At 45.8% G+C, this 20090-nt stretch overlaps 1 protein-coding gene across 16 annotated transcripts in view; it reads left to right on the top strand.

Moving 5' to 3' along the window:
* The window catches only part of celf2 (cugbp, Elav-like family member 2), a 213383-nt gene that overhangs the window by 131744 nt on the left and 61549 nt on the right, over positions 1–20090 (top strand). For all 16 annotated transcript variants that reach the window (XM_084345243.1, XM_084345252.1, XM_084345255.1 and 13 more), the window contains one exon: positions 11019–11101. In XM_084345243.1, the coding sequence (XP_084201369.1) occupies positions 11019–11101 (83 nt within the window). The remainder of the gene's footprint in view (positions 1–11018; positions 11102–20090) is intronic.

The following is a 20090-nucleotide window of genomic DNA, read 5'->3' as shown; positions in this document are numbered from 1 at the left end:
TCTCAAACTGTTTGACGTGAAAGAAAAAAACTTGTAAAATAAACGTATCGCCCGGTCAGGTCCAGTTCAGTCTTATGTCCTAGATTTTGTGACTTGAGACCGACTCCGAGTCCAAGTTTCGAGCGTCTGTTTACTGGATTCACATCTTTACATCCGCTCAGCTCATCGCTCTCTGCTGACTGACCCGAAGCTCTTGCAGTCACTTAATTCTGACTAAACACATCTATTGTCTTTCCATTTCATTTTACCAGCGTTGTTGTACGATATTGTTTAAAAAACGGCAATCAGACCTCGGCAGACATTAGAGAGGGGACGGCTATGAATAAATTAATGATTAATTACAGGAAGTGGAAGATAAAAACCCCGAGACTTAACGCTCGCTCAGAGCTACGACTGGAATACAGCTCTGCACGTCAAAACCAAAAAAAAGTGGATATCTGTGGATCAGCGTAATCCCCCTGTTTTATTATTGTCATCATCCGCCGTCACACGCCAGTCTTAAGTGCCGTTTGAGAGGCTTCTTCTTCAGCCTGACAAGACTTAAATTCCTCGAGCAAACACGAGTCGTTTCCCTGAATAGTTTTGGAAAAAAAGAAAAACATATTGCACGTAATTTAAGCCTGTTTGGGTGAGTAAGAAGTCCCCAGTCTTTTCGGGCCCTAAAGCACTGAGTTGTGCCGCCTTTGTGCGTCACGCAGGATCCATTTTGCAGTTTGACCCAGGTGTGTGCATTTAGGCTGTGCTCGTGTTGTTGTGTTTTTTTTTATCCTGGCTAGGACGGTCTGGGGAATATCGTGGCACTACTGTTGGTTTAATGTGTTCGGAGTTAATAACCAGATGAGTGGATGAGCGGGGGGGAGGAGGGGGAGGAGGAGGGGAGCCGGTGAGAAATGGAGCAATTTGGCATTTTGTTGCTGAAAGAGAGATCGAGATGGAGGGAGAGATAAAGAGAGAACGAGACAAAGAGAGCCAGAGGGGTAAACAGAAAATGGTCCTTTTGCTAAAACACAACCTTAAGCGCCATGACGGGTTTGTTGCAGTGTGTCTGTGTGTGTCTGTGTTTTGGCAGGGGACGCACTGTGTCATTTATCTTAATGATACAGCCTGCCCACATGAAACACACACACTTAAATCCACAGTATAAGTTTAATGTCTTCATTAGCAGAGCCGTGTCCTACGTAAGAGTCCCCGTGCGCGACGTGGCCTGCAAATCATGCAGAAGATACAAAAATAACGACATGAATCAAAAGAGAAACGAACTGTGTGCAAAAAAAAATGTCATCAAGAACGTGGGGACGAATATATAGACGGCAAACACACGAGATTACGGTCTGATGAAACGATGCTGTCCGTCCAACCAGCAAATAACACAGAAACTAGATTTCTCTCGATTCTGAGAGAGTTTTTTTTATTATAACAGGTATTTAACTGCAGCGTAGAGGAAGGAGATGAGGTGATTACAGAGCGATAAAGTCTGCAAAGGGTGGAGGATGAGGTGGATGGATGGGTCAACAAAACACCAGACTTTTACACAGGAGAGTTCTGATTGTTTCTAACATCATAATCTGACGTTGGGGGGCCCTAAACTTAACAAAGTAGTCATTTTAACCCAAACCAGGATGTTTCCCTAAACCTTACCAAGCTAAACCTGACCGGGCAATAACCAACAGAGAAGCACAGAGAAGTGAGTTCATGCTGTCGATGTTGGGATCAGATTGGAAAGGAGGTTTTGTTCTAGAAAGCAAAGAGACATATAAGATCTTGTCTGCCATAACTAGCCAACTATGAAGCAATGCTTGTATTTGAAATCTACTGAGTCATGTTAAGTAAACCTCTGATGTAATATTTTAATAAATGTGAGATTAAGTTGGTCATTTCTTCCTGGAGAAAAGTTAACTCTGAAGCAAACTTCACTCTGACTGCCTGGTGTGAACCGTGGGACGACTGAACCCTGAAGGATCATCTCCACGGCTCCCGTTCATGTAGAAACAAGATGAATCTGTGATTATTTCGTAGCGAATGTATCTTTGTCGTGGAAAATAATTTGCAATTTAAATAGAAATTGCAGCTTTGGTTGTAAAATCCCAGTCAGACATTTTCTTCAAATCGCTCGGCTCTCGCCAAAAAGCCAATAATCTGAGCGGTATTCCACTTTTCTGCTCTCTGTTTGCTGATTACTGCAAAATCACACAGTGATTCAACCTACAGCCGAGACAAAGACGAAAGGGGGCCACCTGAAGACAAAATCAAACCTTCAAAAGCTGAGGAGAGAGACATCACGCTGCCACCCACACGGCGTGATTGACGGCTGATCTCTGGGGAAGAGCCGCCGCATCAGCCAACAAGTGTTTAACAGCAGAGAGATGTTGCAACAGTTTGCTCCTTCGTATGAACGGCCTGGAAAACAAAACGCACGATCAATACTGCCCACCTGAGAGCTGATCCTGCTCTTGATAAGTGTTTGACCTGGATACCTGAAATAGATTCAACATCAACCTCTCTTTTTTCATTTTTTTCTTAAATGTCAACACGAAAAATCCAATAAAGATTTGGGGGAATGATTTGCAGCCTGCAGATAAACACATGCAGGCAGATTACAGCGTCTGACTTCCGATCACCGCTCAGATCAGATCCGGGCCCGGGTTGCTCTGGCACCAGCGTTCGGGGACCCGCGCCCGGGCCGATGGCAGACGTCGGCTTTTTGGAAACACTGCGAGCCGACCGCGTCCTCTCGCTCGGCTGTGGCAACGCAGAGCGAACGTTTTTTTGCCCATCCAAGACAATTATCTGCTCTAATGGATTCAGTTGAGACGGAGGCCGACCTGAGACGGAGAACTGATTTATTTCATTCTTTCCTAAAGCAGAGCGGCCAATTATATCGCCTTAACTAGACGTTAGCTTTTTTAGCCGGCTACCGAGGCCCAATTAGAGAGCAGCTGCAGGTGGATTTTAATGGGAGATTGTGTGTGTGTGTGTGGATTCTCGCCTCGTCTCTGTGTGTCTTTTTTTTTCCCCCCTCTCTCTCTATGTTTAAACTTTTGCATGCCTCAGCGACAGAGTTTCTCGGTTATGAGAGAAGTTGCAGAGCCGGAGTTTCTCCCTCTCTGACGCTCTCCCTGCGAGCGCTCCGGGGTCGGCCAGAAAGCGGCTTTTGATTTCCGGAAAAAAAAAAAGTGCTCTTGTTGTCTTTGCGGCGAGGGAGGATTTGGGTGACATTGGTGCTTTTCCACCAAAAGTAACCGGTGGATTGTATAGATTTGTGAAGTGCTGCGAGCTGGACCGGTTCCTGCGTTGACAGGATTAGAACATCAGCCAAATGCCCGTCAGAAATGCGGCATTGTTTGAAGCCATCCACTCATCCTCTCCCTATTTTTTCCATCTGACAATCTGTTCTTTATTGCGCTGTCAAATGCAGAATGTGTTCGCTGTCATTTTATTCCCCCCCCTCTCTCCCTGCTGTCACTCTGCGGCTCTTTGACACACATAAATTATACACATTAAGGGGCATTTTTTACAGCTGCACACACAGCAAAGAGGCAGCGGTGAGGAGGGGGGGGAGGAAAAAAATGCAAGAAATAGAGCTGTTGGAGGATGTATCCCATGCCACCCAGAGGCCTGTGCGAGCGGTAATTGCGGCGGAGTGTAGTTAATGTGGGTCAGTGGTTGAGTGGTACCCCAGGGGTCAGGACGAGTGTGGAGGGGAAGGGAACCGGAGTGATGGAGGGAGAAAGAGGAAGTCACTGCGAGAGCCTCGGGTGAAAGGGCTCGGGGTGAAGCGCTCTGATACACCCGTCTCTTTTCTCCCCCCTTTTAATAAACCATACCTCCATTCTGCTGCCGGAGTGCATTACTCCCGTCACTCTCCTCCACCTCCACCCGCCTTTCTCGGTCGGCGCTGATTGAATCCCAAACATTTGAGCATTGAATGGAGCAGAAGGTCCAAGCCTGGAGGGTCTGGACCCACGCTGTAAATCTGATCCCGATAGGAAAAGCAGAATAAATACTCAGCTACATCAGTGTGTGTTTCATGTCGCTGCAGTTTAAGTATGCATCGTTTCATTTAAAGTCGTACACACGAGGGTCGATTAAACGTTGCTTCCCTTACTGGCACTGCTCGGTTAAACTTGTCCGGTGCCCTTCATTGTCCAAACGTTAGTCCATTATTAAAGTTTGTTGCCTGAGTCCCTGTGCTCCGGTTTCCTCCAGACTACATTCCTGAGGTTTTCTCCCGAGCCCTCGTACGCAATCTATATAAAGGTCACCACAGTCAGCAACAGTCACCGTGCAACCAACGTGCACTCACGTGGAAAAAACTTGAAAAACAAAGGTAAGATTGTGAAGAGCTGCTGCAGGATCAACTGCACCGACAAATCCAGGAAGAAAGTAGGACAAACAACCAGAATACGCTCATTATCCTTTGAAATCAGACTCCGATATGTCAAGAAAATCAGTTCCTGGCCGTATTACAATGCCCACAGACTCCTCATTATCCAATATCTTGCATAGATCATTTCCAACTTCCGCAGCCTTTAATTTCTCGGGATGGTGGTTCGTTTTCCTGCCGGTGTTGCAGCCAGACCTACTCATTGCAACCGTCGTGGGGTTTTTTGGCCAATTAGTGAAAGTGCGGGGGTCTGCAGTCGGTGAATACGAGACGTGAATGCACACACTCGAGAAAAATGCAAGCTAAGGGCTGAGACGAAGGTTCAACCTGCATCATTTTCTGAGAAACCAGACTTAGTGGAAACAGTTTCCAGAGCTGTCAGTCTTCAGCGTGACATCTTCTTGTCAGAATCATTTGGTTCGATGCTGAGCTGATACATCTGCGGGCTCTGGGTGTCAAAGCTGATATTCAAGTTTTACTTGTTGTTATAAAACTTTGACAACAAAACCAAAAACGCCCCAAGAATCCAAGCGTCCAGTCCTGAAACACGGGAGCCTCTGCAGCGAGAGCCGGGCTAATGCAAGTCTTAATAAGGCGATAAGCTGCTGCTTAAACCAGAATGACCCGACCACCTGTTCTGTGGCCGGGGAGACTCGGATGTTCCTTTTTAAAATTGCAATAAAGAAAAAAAAGACTTAATTAAATGTACAAAGAGTGAAATTGCAGTGCAGGTTGTTACCTCTGAGGTCTGATTACCACCGTCAGACATGTCCGACATGTTCTGAACGCTGCCGAAGACAAAAATCGACCTGACATACCAACACACGAGGCAGAAAACACGCCGGTTCACTCCCGCTCAGCTTCCTCTGCCTGTAGCTGCGAGGCCCGGGTCGACCTGTTGTTGGAGGGGGTAGATGTGTTGACAGAGCCGCGGAGCCAAGGGTCCTCACTCAGTCAAAGGCCCCCTTCAGCAGCCATAAAGCATTTATGAACAGGCATCTCCCTCCTCTGCTCTCTATTCCACTCACAGCAGCTCTTCTTCTCCCCTCTTCTTCTTCTTCTTCTTCTTCTTCTTTGTCCTCGCCGTCTGTCTCGCTCTCACACACATCAGCGCCTAATAGATTTTTCTCCCCCCCCTTTTCGCTGCGAGTTTGTGCTCGTGCGTCTCCTGTGTGTGTTTTTTGAGCGTCCCTCTTCAACAGCACAGGCGGAGTGCGTGTCCCCGCTCTGAGCCCTCCTCGGCCTTCAGGTAAATGTTTGTGCTACGAGAAAAAAAGGCGACGCGCACACACAAATTGACGGAAAGAGCTTATTAATGCTCGTCTGCGGCACTTTCTTTCCTCTCGTTCGAGGTTGCCGTGCAGGTATGTTGCTCTGTAGATGCAAAAGCGCGCCTGCTGACGTGCACTTACAATAATATGCGCGCTCTTATTGGCTTTTTCTGCAGCGTTGTGTGTGAGCCGCGAGTGTGCAGACTCTTAAACAGGTGGAACTGGAGCACTGCAGGGAGTGTGTGTGTGTGTAAATGTGTGTGTGTGTGTGTGTGTGTGTGTGTGTGTGTGTGTGTGAGGTCCACTCCACTGCTCTTTGATCCTCGTCTTGACAGCCCACCACCTGGGACGATCCGTCACACGCCGCGTGGGCTCCCGGGCCCCGGCTACACCATGGGAATCACAACACACAGCGGGGCTAACGCAGCGCTAACAGCCGACCCCTCCCCCCCTGCACATTATACACTGTCAGAATCGCTAATGCTAACACCAAAAGCTAACCCTCCCATATTACAGATATGCAAAGAAAAAGGAGGAGAAAAAAAAAAAAACTGCCACCAGAATCATAATTCACAGCGCGCGGCGGCTAGCAGCTAGCCCTCAAACAGCGCTGTTGGACTTGCTAATCGCACACGAGGGGCCGAAGCTCGAGCGCAGGTGCAATTTGAATCATAATGTGCGATACTGAGGCGACGCTGAAGAGCTCCCGCTTGTATACACACAGCATCCAGTCTGCAGCGGGCGGGCGGGGAGGATAATGAACTCTGTGAGCGCTTCACGTGGACGTCATGACGGTTCATCTCTTACACACAGTCAGTCAAGTGATTCACTTAAAGGGCCAGCGCACCTCTTTTTTACGACATGCATGTTAATTGAATTAACTTGAACGAATGTTTCACTGTATCAGAAAGGATTATTTTATTGGAAAGAATAACTTTACCAGTTTAAAGCATCACCAGGGGACCGCGTGTGATTCAGAAATTACCACGCCGTGTTTCATGTGGCGCATCGGCACGGAAAAAGCAAAGTCATTACCTGACGTCGAGGCTCCGTGTAACATCTTGTGTCTAAACGATTAATACAGTTTAAAGCTACTTCTGTGCGTGTTTGAAGCACGAACACACGTGTGCAGCTCGTTCAGCTCGAGTGAATCTGACGACCTTTAGTTGCTTCTGTCGTGGAGATGTTATGGAGATCTCACGCCACAGAAATACTGATGTTACAACCCAAAATCACCAACATGTTGATTCAGGCTAACATTATCACAGGACCTCTGCGTTTGGCAAAAGTTAGAAGGTAAAATGTGGATTTTTTACTTTATCACGATCACAGCTGTCCTCCACAATTATGCCAAATTAGAAGAGGTCCCCAGGTAATAGTAGTCCCATGTGAAAAGGCCTCAGGAGACTGTTTAAACCCCCTGCTACACCTGCACAGGTGTTCCCTGTTGGTGCTTGATTAGATTTAAGCTCAGGACTCATTTTTGTTTAACTTAAAACAACTTAAGGTTCGGTCCTGCCAGCGTGCCTCGGCAGAATAAATGTCCGTTCTGCAAACCAAGGATTATGTTACAACTGTATATTTCTTCATGTTGCAGCTTCTTTGGGTTAAATTTTCTATTTTATGTGTAACAAGGTGAGCAGAAGTCTGAAAACACCTACATGTCTGTACAACTCTTTCAGAATAGTTTCAAAGTACTTCAAGTACTCCTATCCTGAGTTTTTATACCTTCACTTTTCATGCTTTTATTCAGCGATGTCTGGTAAACAGGAAACTTTACATTTCTTGCGCTGCTTCTTTTATCTGACAGCTGGAGACTGAAGTTAATTAGTCTCCAACTTTCACTGGAAGCACTCAGAGCGACACCGTCCCTCACAGCTGATTGTTAACTTCACTTCGCTGCTGATGTTTGTTTAGTTTGACTTCGCATCCGACTTTAACCTAATTTAAACATATCAGTTCCTCCGTGTGTCCGGCTCTTATCACGGTGACAGAAGAGCAGAGATGAAGCGGAGCTGCCAGAGAGGAAGCTGCCACCTCACCGCTCAGTTTTTCTGTTTGAGAGTCGTATCAGTTTGGTGACCTACATGGAATAAATTGTGTAAATTTTTACCCAGTGATAGTCCGTCAGTCGTGACTAATTTCCTCTCTTATCTCGGTGCCTTTAACTAGTCGAAAGCTGGTGTGAGACTCTTGGTGGTAAATTAATACTGATAGCATAAGTGGGGGGCTCAGGGTTCAGTGAAGTGACACCCCGAGCTGCCTTTCACGCTGGGGGTCGTGGAAGAAAAACACTAAGCTGGGAGTTATCCTCGCTAATACACAGGAACTGCGGCGTTCGAATCACAACACCAATCACGTTTGCTGACGCTAGGCTAAGGGCCAACTATTCAACAGCCGTGGCACCCAGAGGACACCGCAGGAATTCAGATCCATTACGCTCGCAGCCCCATCAAAGGGACTCTGGGATTTCGGATGCTAAATCTGCTCCAGATGCTCACTGTTGGATTTCACTAAGACGCACTGCGGGGGCAAGTGTCATCAGGGCTGATGTCTGCGCCGCGGCCAACAAAGCCACAACCGCTCGGGCCGCATTTTCAAACCGAGCTGATTTGTGCCGTAAACACAATGGAGAGGACGACAAAGCGGATGTAAACAAATGGCGCGACGCAGCTCATCTGTGGACAAACAAACACAGAAGACTCGTTAACAGATGAGCAAAGCTGGAGGCAGAAGGTCCAAACATGAGAAACCTGCAGCAGACTGAGAGGAGGAGGATGAAGCTGCACGGATCAGACGCACCTGTGGACGATGTGGATTAACCTTATTAACCGAGTCAAGCAGGCGCACGAGAGAGGAGATTAAAGATAAGACAGGAAGTGACAGACGGATGGGAACCGGAGAAATAAAGTTTTAAAAGTTTCGACACAGAGAGGTCCAGCTAGAGGTCATCGTAATCATGATTAACAACTGCGGTTGGTCTTTGAGTTTCCTGGTCGCTGGGGCCGACAAAAGGGCTCGAAAAGCTGCAACCGATAAAATAGAAATACTCTGTCTAAATGTGATGATTCTCAATGATTTATCAGTTATCTGAGCAGGATAACGTCTCGGCCCGGGCCATCTATTCGTTCACTCAGGTGGGGAGGACATCTCATCTCGTCCTCCTCTCACGGGCCTCCTGCCTGCAAGAAGATTTGGTTTTCCAATAGTAGAAAACACCGACAAAAGACAGACGTGATAAAACATGATAAAAGTAACTTGTAGGGAAACCTGCTTTAGGACATCTTATCTCAGCACCTTTCCCATTTGGATCCAGTCATGTGAAATATACGACCCAGGCTGCAGAATATAAATTTCAGCTCTGCAAACCAACAGATAGGTTAATATTTTACATTTCTTTATGTTGCAGCAGCTCGTGCTTGTGTTCTGGTTCAGTTTTAGTCACTAAACTACTAACTGCTATCTGGATTTGGCTTAAAATGCCGGAGACGTCCCGACTTCTCCTCCAAAATATCTGTTTCTGTCGCTAAGAGAGAAATAACAATCCAAAAGACACAAACATAAATAACCACCATGATAAATGAGGTAAATTCTAGTAAACAAACAAAATAAATAAATACTTTGCTTCTGTGCAAATGTTGCTAAGACTCATTCCTCTAAATTTTGGCTTCCTGTCAGCGAATCATGTGTTTTATATAAACTACTGGCTGATAAATGTCCATAAAAAGTCCAGCTTGGATATTCATAAACGTTTGCGTTCAGGTTGTGACTTTAACAGAGAGCAGACAAGCAGCTTCAGTCTCAGATCGACGCTTGAGGCCACGCCATCGTTTAAACACACAGGTCTTTATTGTTCCTGATGACGCATCATGAATCTCACAGCTTCCTATTTGTTCTCCTGACTCACCGCTGCATCCTCCGTGTTTGACGGCCGGCTCACAGAGTCTTTATCCATCCTCACTTCCTTCCTTTTCAGCTCCTCAGCCTTGTTTTTTTTTTTTAATTCTCCGTGGCCGTTGGATAATAAGTCCACACTGTGACCGCTCCGACAGGAATGAAATAAATAACAGCTGCTGTTTACATGAGGAGGACGGAGGAGTCACACCTCTGTCTCCGGCCTAAATGTCCTCCCGCTGCTTCTTTTTGGCCGACTGTGCAGGTTTGTGTGCTGACTGAGGACGGCCCTCGACTGCAGTGTCTCAGCCTCACTCTGCAGGGATTACACACAGATTAATGGAGAGGCAACACTCTCCGTCTACTTTGTTTGCCGTGTTTTTTGTGTACGCTGTGGTCTGTATAGGGCTGAGCTACAGATACAGGAGTGTACGACCAAACTACAGAGCAGCTTCAGCCTGAATCATTCATCTTTTTTCATCCAGATGTGGAGTGGAAGCTTAACGTTGCATAAAAATGGGAAATATTTGATATTAAATAAAGCGCAAGTACCTTGAATTTATACTTAAAGGATCAGTTCACCCAAAATTGAAAATATAGTCATTATCTACTCAAACCACTAGTGGATAGAAAGTCAGGTGAAGTTTCGTCATCCACAAAACTTCTCTGGAGCTTCGCAGCAAAACAGCGTCGCAAATGTCTCCTGAACAAACGAAGTAGATGGGGACTTGTTTTTAAATGTTAAAAAACGACTGAAACAAAACATGAAATGGCTCCGAACAGCTTGTCCGGCGTGATCCAAGTCTCCAGGAGCCCAACTTGATTTGAGAAGAAGTTATTCACAACCTCGATGCACAGTTTTTAGCGTAAAAAGGGTTGAAAATAACGTCTTTTCAAATCAAGTTGTGCTTCCAGAGACTTAGACTTAAATGTTTTGTGGAAACTTCACCTGACTTTCACTCAACATGAGGCTGAGCACATAACGACTGAGTTATCATTTTTGGGTGACTTGCTCCTTTAAGTGCAGTACTTGAGTAAATGTACTTTAGTTACATTCCACCACTGCCTGTAAGTCAGTGGGAGTAAACATGTCTGTCAACTGGCGAGCGGCTCAGCGAGTGTGAGCACTAAATAAAGAAATGAGTGAATAGTTTCTTCAGTGAGTGAACGAGTGAGCAGCTCAACCCGTCTCTCCGCCACCTCCTCGCTCTCCGAGTCTTTGTATTGTGTGTCGCCGTGTGCGCTCCCTCTCCTCGGGGCTTCAGTCGTCAGCGTTGAAACGACTCCAGAAAGCGGTCGCTCTCCTCGCCGCTCGGATGTTTCGTCCTTAGCATTCACTCAGCGTCTGCCAGTGTCGACAGGTGATGCCAAGCAGATGAATAGAGAAAACGCTCTTTGTTGCTCCTTATGCTCATCCTCCCTTTTCCCCCCTCTGTCTCTCTCTCCTCTTTCTCTCTCTCTCTCCCCAGGCTGCTGTTTTGTCACGTTTTACACAAGGAAAGCTGCCCTTGAAGCCCAGAATGCACTGCATAACATAAAGACCTTAACAGGGGTGAGTGTGTGTCCTCGATTCTCCTCTTGCCTACTTTCTCTTCTAATCACACACTTACAGCAGCGTCCCCGAGGCGAACCCCGCCCCGACCCGCGTGTACGCGTGTGAATACAAACGTCAGTGTGCTGCGCGGCTGCCACGCTGCATTTGCGAGCGTGCGAGTGACCATAAAAAGTGCGAGCAGGTGAGCAACATGACTGTCAGCGCTGGTTTGTCCGCTGTGGAGTTGCTCTCTGGTGCACGCGTTGTTCACCGGAGACGTTATTTAAAATGACTGATGGCTGAATTCAGTCGGACCGCTTCGGTTTCAGGGTCCTGCTGTCGTGGAGCGCTGCAGCAGAACAGAGCGTGTGAATTATTACATCACAAAGAAAAGCTTTTTTTCACAATATGTGTGACTTTGAAGGCGACACCGTGCAGCAATAGGGTGAAAAGTGATTCAGGAATATTAGGAAATCAGACTAATAATAATAAATAAGACGTGAGAAATGCTTTTATCCAGGTTTTGATAGTATCTTTGCTCTCTGACTGAACATACATCTGTCCGCTCCAGTAGATGTTCTGCACCAGAGGCTTTATAATCTGCCAACTGGGCCGACAATTAGATGAAATGGGCCCGTATTTGTATAAAACATTGCCAACAGTTAGCAGTTTAGCCTTTCCTCTAACTGTATGAGTGATATTGACAGTAAACATGTCAACAGTAACCAATAAAGGCGACTGTTTTGGCACCTGTGGAGAAAATCCCCAGACTCCCTTTGAAAATCGCTCAATTTTGTTAGTTGTAGAGTTAGGAGAGACTTTATAGATGTTGTGAAACGCTGTCTATGACAAATTCTCAACTATTCTGGCCTTCTCGTTAATTCGGCAAACAAGATTTCTCTCTTTGTGTACAAAGACGCTGCCAGTTGGACCTATATTTAAATAAAATGAGCCTCTATTTGTACAAAATCTGAAGACTATTGATTGTTGCTGCTTAATTAAAATATTAAAATGTAAATTTAATTATATCTTTAAGTAAAACACACAAAATAAGTCAAAGAGGACGCATTTATTTTCTAGAGCGCCTCCTCTTCCCTCCGCCATTTTGAATATCTCAAAAATGTCATTGACAACAATCAAGCGCAACAGCTCGAGGTACATTTCAGAGCCCCGGCCCTTCGCTGCACGTCCTCCCTTCCCTCTCTCCATTTCCTGTCATGTTTTCAGGACGCTGTGTGAAACATCAGTAAAATATAACATGACAGTTCGGCCTCGCAGAAACAGTCCTTCCTATCGAACAATAGCCAACTGATGACTAAAACATGGTGTTCATGTTAGAAGCAATAGCTGTGGACAGACAAAGACGTTGAATTCAGGTCTTTTTGGTGCATTTTGCATTGAACTGAATGATAATTAACTGCAGTGATTGTGGCTCTGATCACTTTACAGACGTGCATATACCAAATGAATAATATAACATACTTATTCCAATAATATAACATACTTATTATACCAAATGAATAATTTTGGAGAGGTCAGAAGCTCTCTTTCAGTCTTGCGTGTTGCCGCTCGCTCTAGTTTCTGCGTGTCTGCTCACCGGTGAATGAGCTTGGCTGTGAAGGAGCGTGTTGATGTCTGACTCTTTCATGCTGCCTGCTCCATCCTCCACTTATTGTTCCCTCCCGTGGCCCAGGAGAGCGATAGAGGAAGTGGGCCGGAGCTCGCTCGCGCTCACTCTCTCAGCCCCGGGTGGATATTTAGAGGCCTCCTGATCCCTTGTGCTGGGGCTATTGGCTGCCTCCCCGCCTCTCTTCTTGGCTGCACCGGCTAACTGGAATCTCATCAGTTGAGCGCCTGCTTTCTCTCGCTTCTGTCAGTTGGATCAGCGGATAGCCCCCCCCCCCTGGGCAGGACGGGGTGGATACTGCGAATCCCACGGGAGCTATCCGGGATTTGTGCTCGGGTTCCCGATTCGGAGTCAAGCTTGTTGTTTTGCACAGAGTCACCGTGTTAATTGCTCGTGGAATAAGTATGTTAAATTTGGTCTGTTTTCCTACGCCGCGAGAGTTAGTCACTTATCCCTTGTTGGAGGTGTGAAACAGCCCTGGGGAGGACACATACTGCAGCAGTTTCAGGATTATAGGAACATGAAATCGCCTTCTTTTACACCGCGGCAGCCTCCCATCCCTGTGTTGTGTCTGGTCATCCCTCCGCCTCGCGAGCCGCTCTCTCCCGAGGCGTCTCTATCTGCTTGTTATGTTTGAGGCTGTTTTGAAGTTGTATACAAACACATTTGTAATGTAGGGCAGAAGTTTGGTTTGAGAAGTTGAGGGAGACAGAAAATAGTGTCAAATAACAAGACAAACACACACTGTTTCAACCGAGCCAACCACTGAACTAGTACTCACAATATCCCCAGACTCCCTTTACAAATCACGTGATTTTAAGAGTTGTTGCGTGAGGAAAAACAGAGCAAACTTTGCGAATCAGATAAAACAAATTCTAATCATCATTTATGCCTTCTTGTAAATTCGGCATTAAATGCAATTCATTAAGTTGTTTCTGTCCTTGTAAAAAGTGTCACTTTGTCGTGACATCACTGTACCAGCCTGTCTGCTTCTGTCTTAAATGCGTCTTACTCCCACTTGCAGTTTAGCATTTACACAAAATCTATGAGTGAAGACAACATTTATTGATGATAATCACATCAAATTTTACCAAATAAAGTCAAAAGTAGCAAATATAGGCAACTGCTTTGGCATTTATGGAGAAAGTCCCCAGACTCCCTTTGAAAATCGCTCATTTTTGTGAGTTGATGCGTTCGAGGCAACTTAATGAACTGTGTGAAATGCTGTCTCCAACAAATTCTTACAATTTTGGGCCTTCTAAATAATTCAGCAAAGGTTACGACGGACGGACGGACTTATGGATGTTGACACCAGGTCTGAATTCCCTCAATGATTCCTACATCTTGCATTTATGTTATCTCCATTCACTTCAGAATCTAAGAGTAGAAACAACACAATAAGAAACTGCAGGTCTGAGCCATGATATTAAATGTTTTCCTGGGAGTACAGGGGGCTTGAGTCTGCAGTAAACTAATTTTTTTGTTTGTGGCGGAGCAGAAAAGCTTCTGAGAGCAGGGAGAATTAAAACTGTCCATTGAAGCCCAGACGACATTGATCAATGGCTTAATATGTACGTAATTAAACCTGAATCATATTCATCATGTCAGAGCTGGACGACACTGACTGGCTGACATCCGATTTTTAATAAAAGTCCACGATCGATGGACGGATATGGTTTAAACCTAATATAAAGTACAATAAATACAGTACACTCTCTTAACACACACTCACTTGCAAAACAGTGGATCAATAGCGGCATAATGACAAATCATTAAGTGTTTTGTGCAGGATTTGTTTCTGGTTTTATAAACTGGAGCTGAAACTAAAAAAAAAAAAAAGGGGGGGAGGGCAGGAAAAGGTGAGCGGAGTCGACTGGAGACTGGGGGAAAAAAAAAATGGATGATGATGACGGTGAATTAATTGCTGAACGAGGCAAGACAAAAGGAGAGCTGACACAGAGAGGGAGAAATTGAACGAGAGGTTAGCCGAGTGATGGGCAGATGGACAGTAAAAAGGTGGAGTAGAGCACTCCAGCACGCTCGAGGGCAAAGCAATAAACGCGCCGCAGTTAAAAACCAATACCTGCTTATTAACTTCCCCACTCTCCTGGCTTGTAAAAAGCCAGTGGAACAATGTTTGTATTGGCACTCTTCCCCTCCCTCGCTCTATCGCTCCTTCCAAACCCGAGGCCCTAACAGGGGGAGATGCAATCAGAGTGGAAGGCTGGATGGAGGCCAAATTGGAGAAAAAAGGGCACCGGTATTGGCAGCGTCGAGCGGCAGCCATGTCGGTCGAGGGCAGGAAAGAGTTGAACAGGTGCCATTTCTTTAGGAGGGGAGCGTTAAGCGAAGGGATCTGCTTTTGATGTGATGAATCTGTCTCTGCATGGAGCTCAGAGAGGCGACAGCAGTGCTGAGAGTGAAGGGTTCAGACCTTCTTACAGGAGAGACGAACAGTAACAACCAATCGCCAGAGGAAATGTTGACATTGTGGGCAATTTCTAGTTGTGTTTGTGTCGACAGAACCAGGTGTTTTTAAGGAGATTTTGGGACGTTTCCAGTTGTGTTTGTGGTGAAAGAACCAGGTGTTTTTCAGGAGACTTTGGGACGTTTCCAGTTGTGTTTGTGGTGAAAGAACCAGGTGTTTTTCAGGTGACTTTGGGACGTTTCCAGTTGTGTTTGTGTCGACAGAACCAGGTGTTTTTAAGGAGACTTTGGGACGTTTCCAGTTGTTTGTGTCGACAGAACCAGGTGTTTTTAAGAAGACTTTGGGACGTTTCCAGTTGTGTTTTTGTCGACAGAACCAGGTGTTTTTCAGGAGACTTTGGGACGTTTCCAGTTGTGTTTGTGGTGACAGAACCAGGTGTTTTTAGGGAGATTTTGGGACGTTTCCAGTTGTGTTTGTGTCGACAGAACCAGGTGTTTTAAAGGAGACTTTGGGACGTTTCCAGTTGTGTTTGTGTCGACACAACCAGGTGTTTTTCAGGAGACTTTGGGACGTTTCCAGTTGTGTTTGTGTCGACAGAACCAGGTGTTTTTCAGGAGACTTTGGGACGTTTCCAGTTGTGTTTGTGGTGAAAGAACCAGGTGTTTTTAAGGAGACTTTGGGACGTTTCCAGTTGTGTTTGTGTCGACAGAACCAGGTGTTTTTCAGGAGACTTTGGGACGTTTCCAGTTGTGTTTGTGTCGACAGAACCAGGTGTTTTCAAGGAGACTTTGGGACGTTTCCAGTTGTGTTTGTGGTGACAGAACCAGGTGTTTTCAAGGAGACTTTGGGACGTTTCCAGTCGTGTTTGTGGTGACAGAACCAGGTGTTTTTCAGGAGACTTTGGGACGTTTCCAGTTGTGTTTGTGGTGAAAGAACCAGGTGTTTTCAAGGAGACTTTGGGACGTTTCCAGTCGTGTTTGTGGTGACAGAACCAGGTGTTTTTAAGGAGACTTTGGGACGTTTCCAGTTGTGTTTGTGGTGACTAAAACTGGTATTTTAAGGCAAACCATAATGTCTTCTTAACCCTAACCAAGTGGTTTTTGTGCCTAAGTTCAGTAAATCTACAGCGTGAACTTGTCTGTGGTTTTGCAGAAACATACTTAGCTAACATTTATTGGATTAAAGATTCATATTACCTGGTTATGTCGGTTGAAATGTTAAGACGACAGTTTTCTCAGCTGCCTCTCGCTTGGCCTCACCTCGCTGTTCATCCCTTCATCATAGATCATATTTTGTAATCTGAAAGCAGATTTAAATGTTTCCATTGTTTGTAGAAACTTACAAAGCCAACATTTTACTGCTGCGACTGGCAGCTTCTCCGTCAGCTCCACATCTGTCCCGCTCTTCCCGTCACTCCTCAGCCGTCTCTGCCGAAGACTTGTCAGCAGCCTGACAGTGCACGTATATTAAGTGTGTGCACGTGTGATTTAATGCATGCAGAGAGCGTGTATACACATCAGCGCCAGAGCTGCCTGTCATACCTCAGCGATGAAGTAATGTTTCCACAGCATATGCATGTCAGAGCAGGAACAGGATGTTGCATCGCTCAGGCGTCTTGTTTCCAGTTGTTATAGATTTGTATCAAAAGATGCCTGAGTTCAGTTTTTTTTTTTTTTCTTACAGGGAGTAGATTGGTCCCATCACACCCACGAGTTGTTGTGCGTGCCGCTGTAAGACGACACTGATCACTGTAGTTTCCAGTAAACAAGGTCATGTTGTGATGAGTCAGACAGGCTCTCGGATACGGAGGAATGTTGGGAAGTAGGTTAAAGAAAACAAGCTGTCATTACTGCGACTGCAACCAACTTCAATCCCGGCGCAGTGGAGCCGGAGTGTATTTAAAGGATTTGACTTTTTCACCTCTTTTCTGCAGCTTTTCACAGTTTTAGTTTTTCTGCAGACGAACCAACCAGGATTTCAGGTGTTGATTAACGAGCCGTAGAGGTGCTGGTGGGCATATTTTACATTTCTGCAAATCACGGATGCGTTTCCCACGTCAGTATGGATAAAGTGACACACTCAGATGATGTTCTCATTCGGAGGAGGCAGGGTTTGAAGGTAGCGAGACAGTTTCTTCACGTTATCTCACGGCTGTAACTCTAACGAACGCTGCTTTTCATTGCTAGCGTCACAGCTGCAAACGCTGGATGTTGCAGCTCACAAACGTTAGCTGACCTCAAGCTGTGCCGGAGCTGAGAGCATCCAACACTGTCGCCTTCTGCAGACACATTTCATATCCTGCTTTTGCATGAGTCACTGTTAATTATCCCGGCAGTCATCAAAGAGGACGTTAGTAAAAAACAAAATGAACTTCAGAGACCCCGTCAGCGGAGAACAATGGTTGTCAGGTGAATTAGCTTCTTTAATATATAATTTGCAGCCTGATATTACGTTACGTAAGCGTTTAATAAGTTCTCACAGAGAGTTTTTGGAGTAGACGTCCACAAAGTGTTTCCTAAATGTCATCAATTAGCTGACAAAAAGATGTTAGAGTCTGAAATAAAGCACTGCAGCTTCGTTATTTGGTGGGAAAATGCCCCTAAAATCGCAATAACAAATTTCAGAGTGGTCGTTTGCAGTGACAGAAGGTAACTAAGTAAATTTACTCAATTACTGTGCTTGACTGCAGGTTTGAGGTACACAAGTATTTCCATTTTCTGCTACATTATTCTTATACTTACACTCCAGGCAATTATTGTACTTTTAACTCCACTACATGTATTTGAAAGCTTAAGTTACTAGTTACTTTTTCAGATTACATGAATTAATTTGTTTTATCTGCGATTTATTTAATGAAACAAAAGAAAACACTTTCTGATTATCAGAAAAATGCTAAATAGAAAGGAAATCTGTCATCCCATAGTAAACAGTATCTACATATATGTATTGTTTACTTTTACTTGTACTTTTGATACTAGTACATTTAATATCAGATACTTTAAGACGTTTTACTCAAGTACTCATCGTATGGGTGACTTTCACTTTCACCAAAGTAATATAACAACACGATATCTTTACTTTTACACAAGACACCTTTCAAATTCATACTCCAAACAAATAGGGGGCAGCATAACACCAAAGTAACCGCTAACTGCCGCTAACTGTAGCTCCCATTAGCTAGTAAGTAGCTCGTTTGACTGTGCAGCTAGCGGTCGAATTAGCTAACTCAGCTCGGAGCACTGTGGGAGTGTTGGTGTTGTTTTACTGTCGGACTCGCTAGTGGCTAGCTGGTTTGCATGCTAACTTCAGCAGGTTTCTCTGCAACAGTTATTTCATCGTATTGTGTTTAACTTTTGAAAGTTTTACACTAACATTTCTTACATATTGCACCTTTAAATGAATCCTGTCATATAAATCAAACGTTGGCGCTTCAGTTCAGACTGTGCCGGTAATTGTCGGCGTCGCTCGGGAGCACGTCGCCGTCGTAAATCAGCAGGCGGAAGGAAAAAAAAGGAATAAAACAAAAACAATGAGTCATGACGTTTCACATGAGGACGACTAAGCAGAACCGCTTCTCAAAAAAAAAAACAACAGCTGTAAGTGAAGTCGTTTCTAATGACCTGCTAATGAAGCACCGGGGGGGTGGAGACAAAGTCAGTGTGTGTGTGTGTGTGTGTGTGTGTGTGTTGCCTGGAGAGCCGTGTGTTCACTCTCCGACTCTAATAGCGAGGTCTAAATACGTTTTCTTTCCACACACACACACACACACACACACACACACACACACACACACACACATTATAACCCATCTATCGTGGAAAAACATGCCCTGTACCCCTGGAGCGATGTAAAGCCATAAGACCCCACCCCTGCTGCACCGCCTGATCCACACCCCTGCATGACTCCACACACACACACACACACACACACACACACACACACACACACACACTTTTTATGTGCACATGAGCATATGCCCTGGCACAGTCAGAGTTTATTACATTACGTTTTTCCTCTCTTTTTTTTTTTTATTTCCCCACTCGGAGACACACCCAACCTCCACGCTAACACAGCACACACGCTGAGACGCACACACACACACACACACACACACACACACACACACACACACGCGGCAGGAAACACGCGGCGAGTTAAAGCCTGTCAGCCAGCCTGTCAGACAAGGTTGTTTGAGATTTTCCACTAAATTGAACTCTTTCATTAGTGGCTGACAGATGTCTAAATGCCCGGTGTCTCCCCCTCGTCTCCCCCACCCCCTGACACCCGCCAAGAGGGCCCCGAGGCCGCTGTTCCTCCGTCTGAAGCCTGGGCGGAGGGCGGAGGGTGGAGGGAAGGAGGGCGGAGGGGATGGAAGAGATGGAAGGATGACGAGGAGGGGCGAGAGCTAATCTAGGACGTGTCCTCTGGAGTGCCCTCCAGCTCGGAAAAACTTCGGCTCCTTTATCCTCTTTCTTCTCTCGCTCCCTTCTACCTCCTGCCCTGTTCTCCATCCCTCCCTCGCTCCCCGTCTTTCTCTCTTTTGTCCGGTTGGATCTCACCCTCTCTCCATCCTTCTCTCCCCTTCTCCATCTCTCTCGTTCTCTTTGTGCAAACGGATGAAAAAGCCCTTTGATTCGCAGTTTCTCTCAAGGATATTTCATTCTGACACTCCGGCTGAAGGGAAGGGGAGGGAAGAGAGGGTGTCGGGTGGGGTGTGTGTGTGTGTGTGTGTGTGTGTGTGTGTGTGTGTGTCGGTGGGGGAGGTTGGGCTGGGTTGGGTCGGGTTGGGCGGGGGCTTCAGACGTGATCAGTGGAGCCCCGTCCTCCATGTGGGCGGATCAGAGCGTTTGTCGAGCGCCAAGCTTGATAAGAAGCGTGGGGCTCATTAAAAGCTACTGTCGCACTGAGACCACACACACACACACACACACACACACACACACACACACACA

This window comes from Pagrus pagrus, assembly GCF_965226575.1.
Source record: "Pagrus pagrus genome assembly, chromosome: 23".
In the NCBI taxonomy this organism is placed as follows: domain Eukaryota; kingdom Metazoa; phylum Chordata; class Actinopteri; order Spariformes; family Sparidae; genus Pagrus; species Pagrus pagrus.
This window is presented reverse-complemented; position numbering and strand designations above follow the sequence as displayed.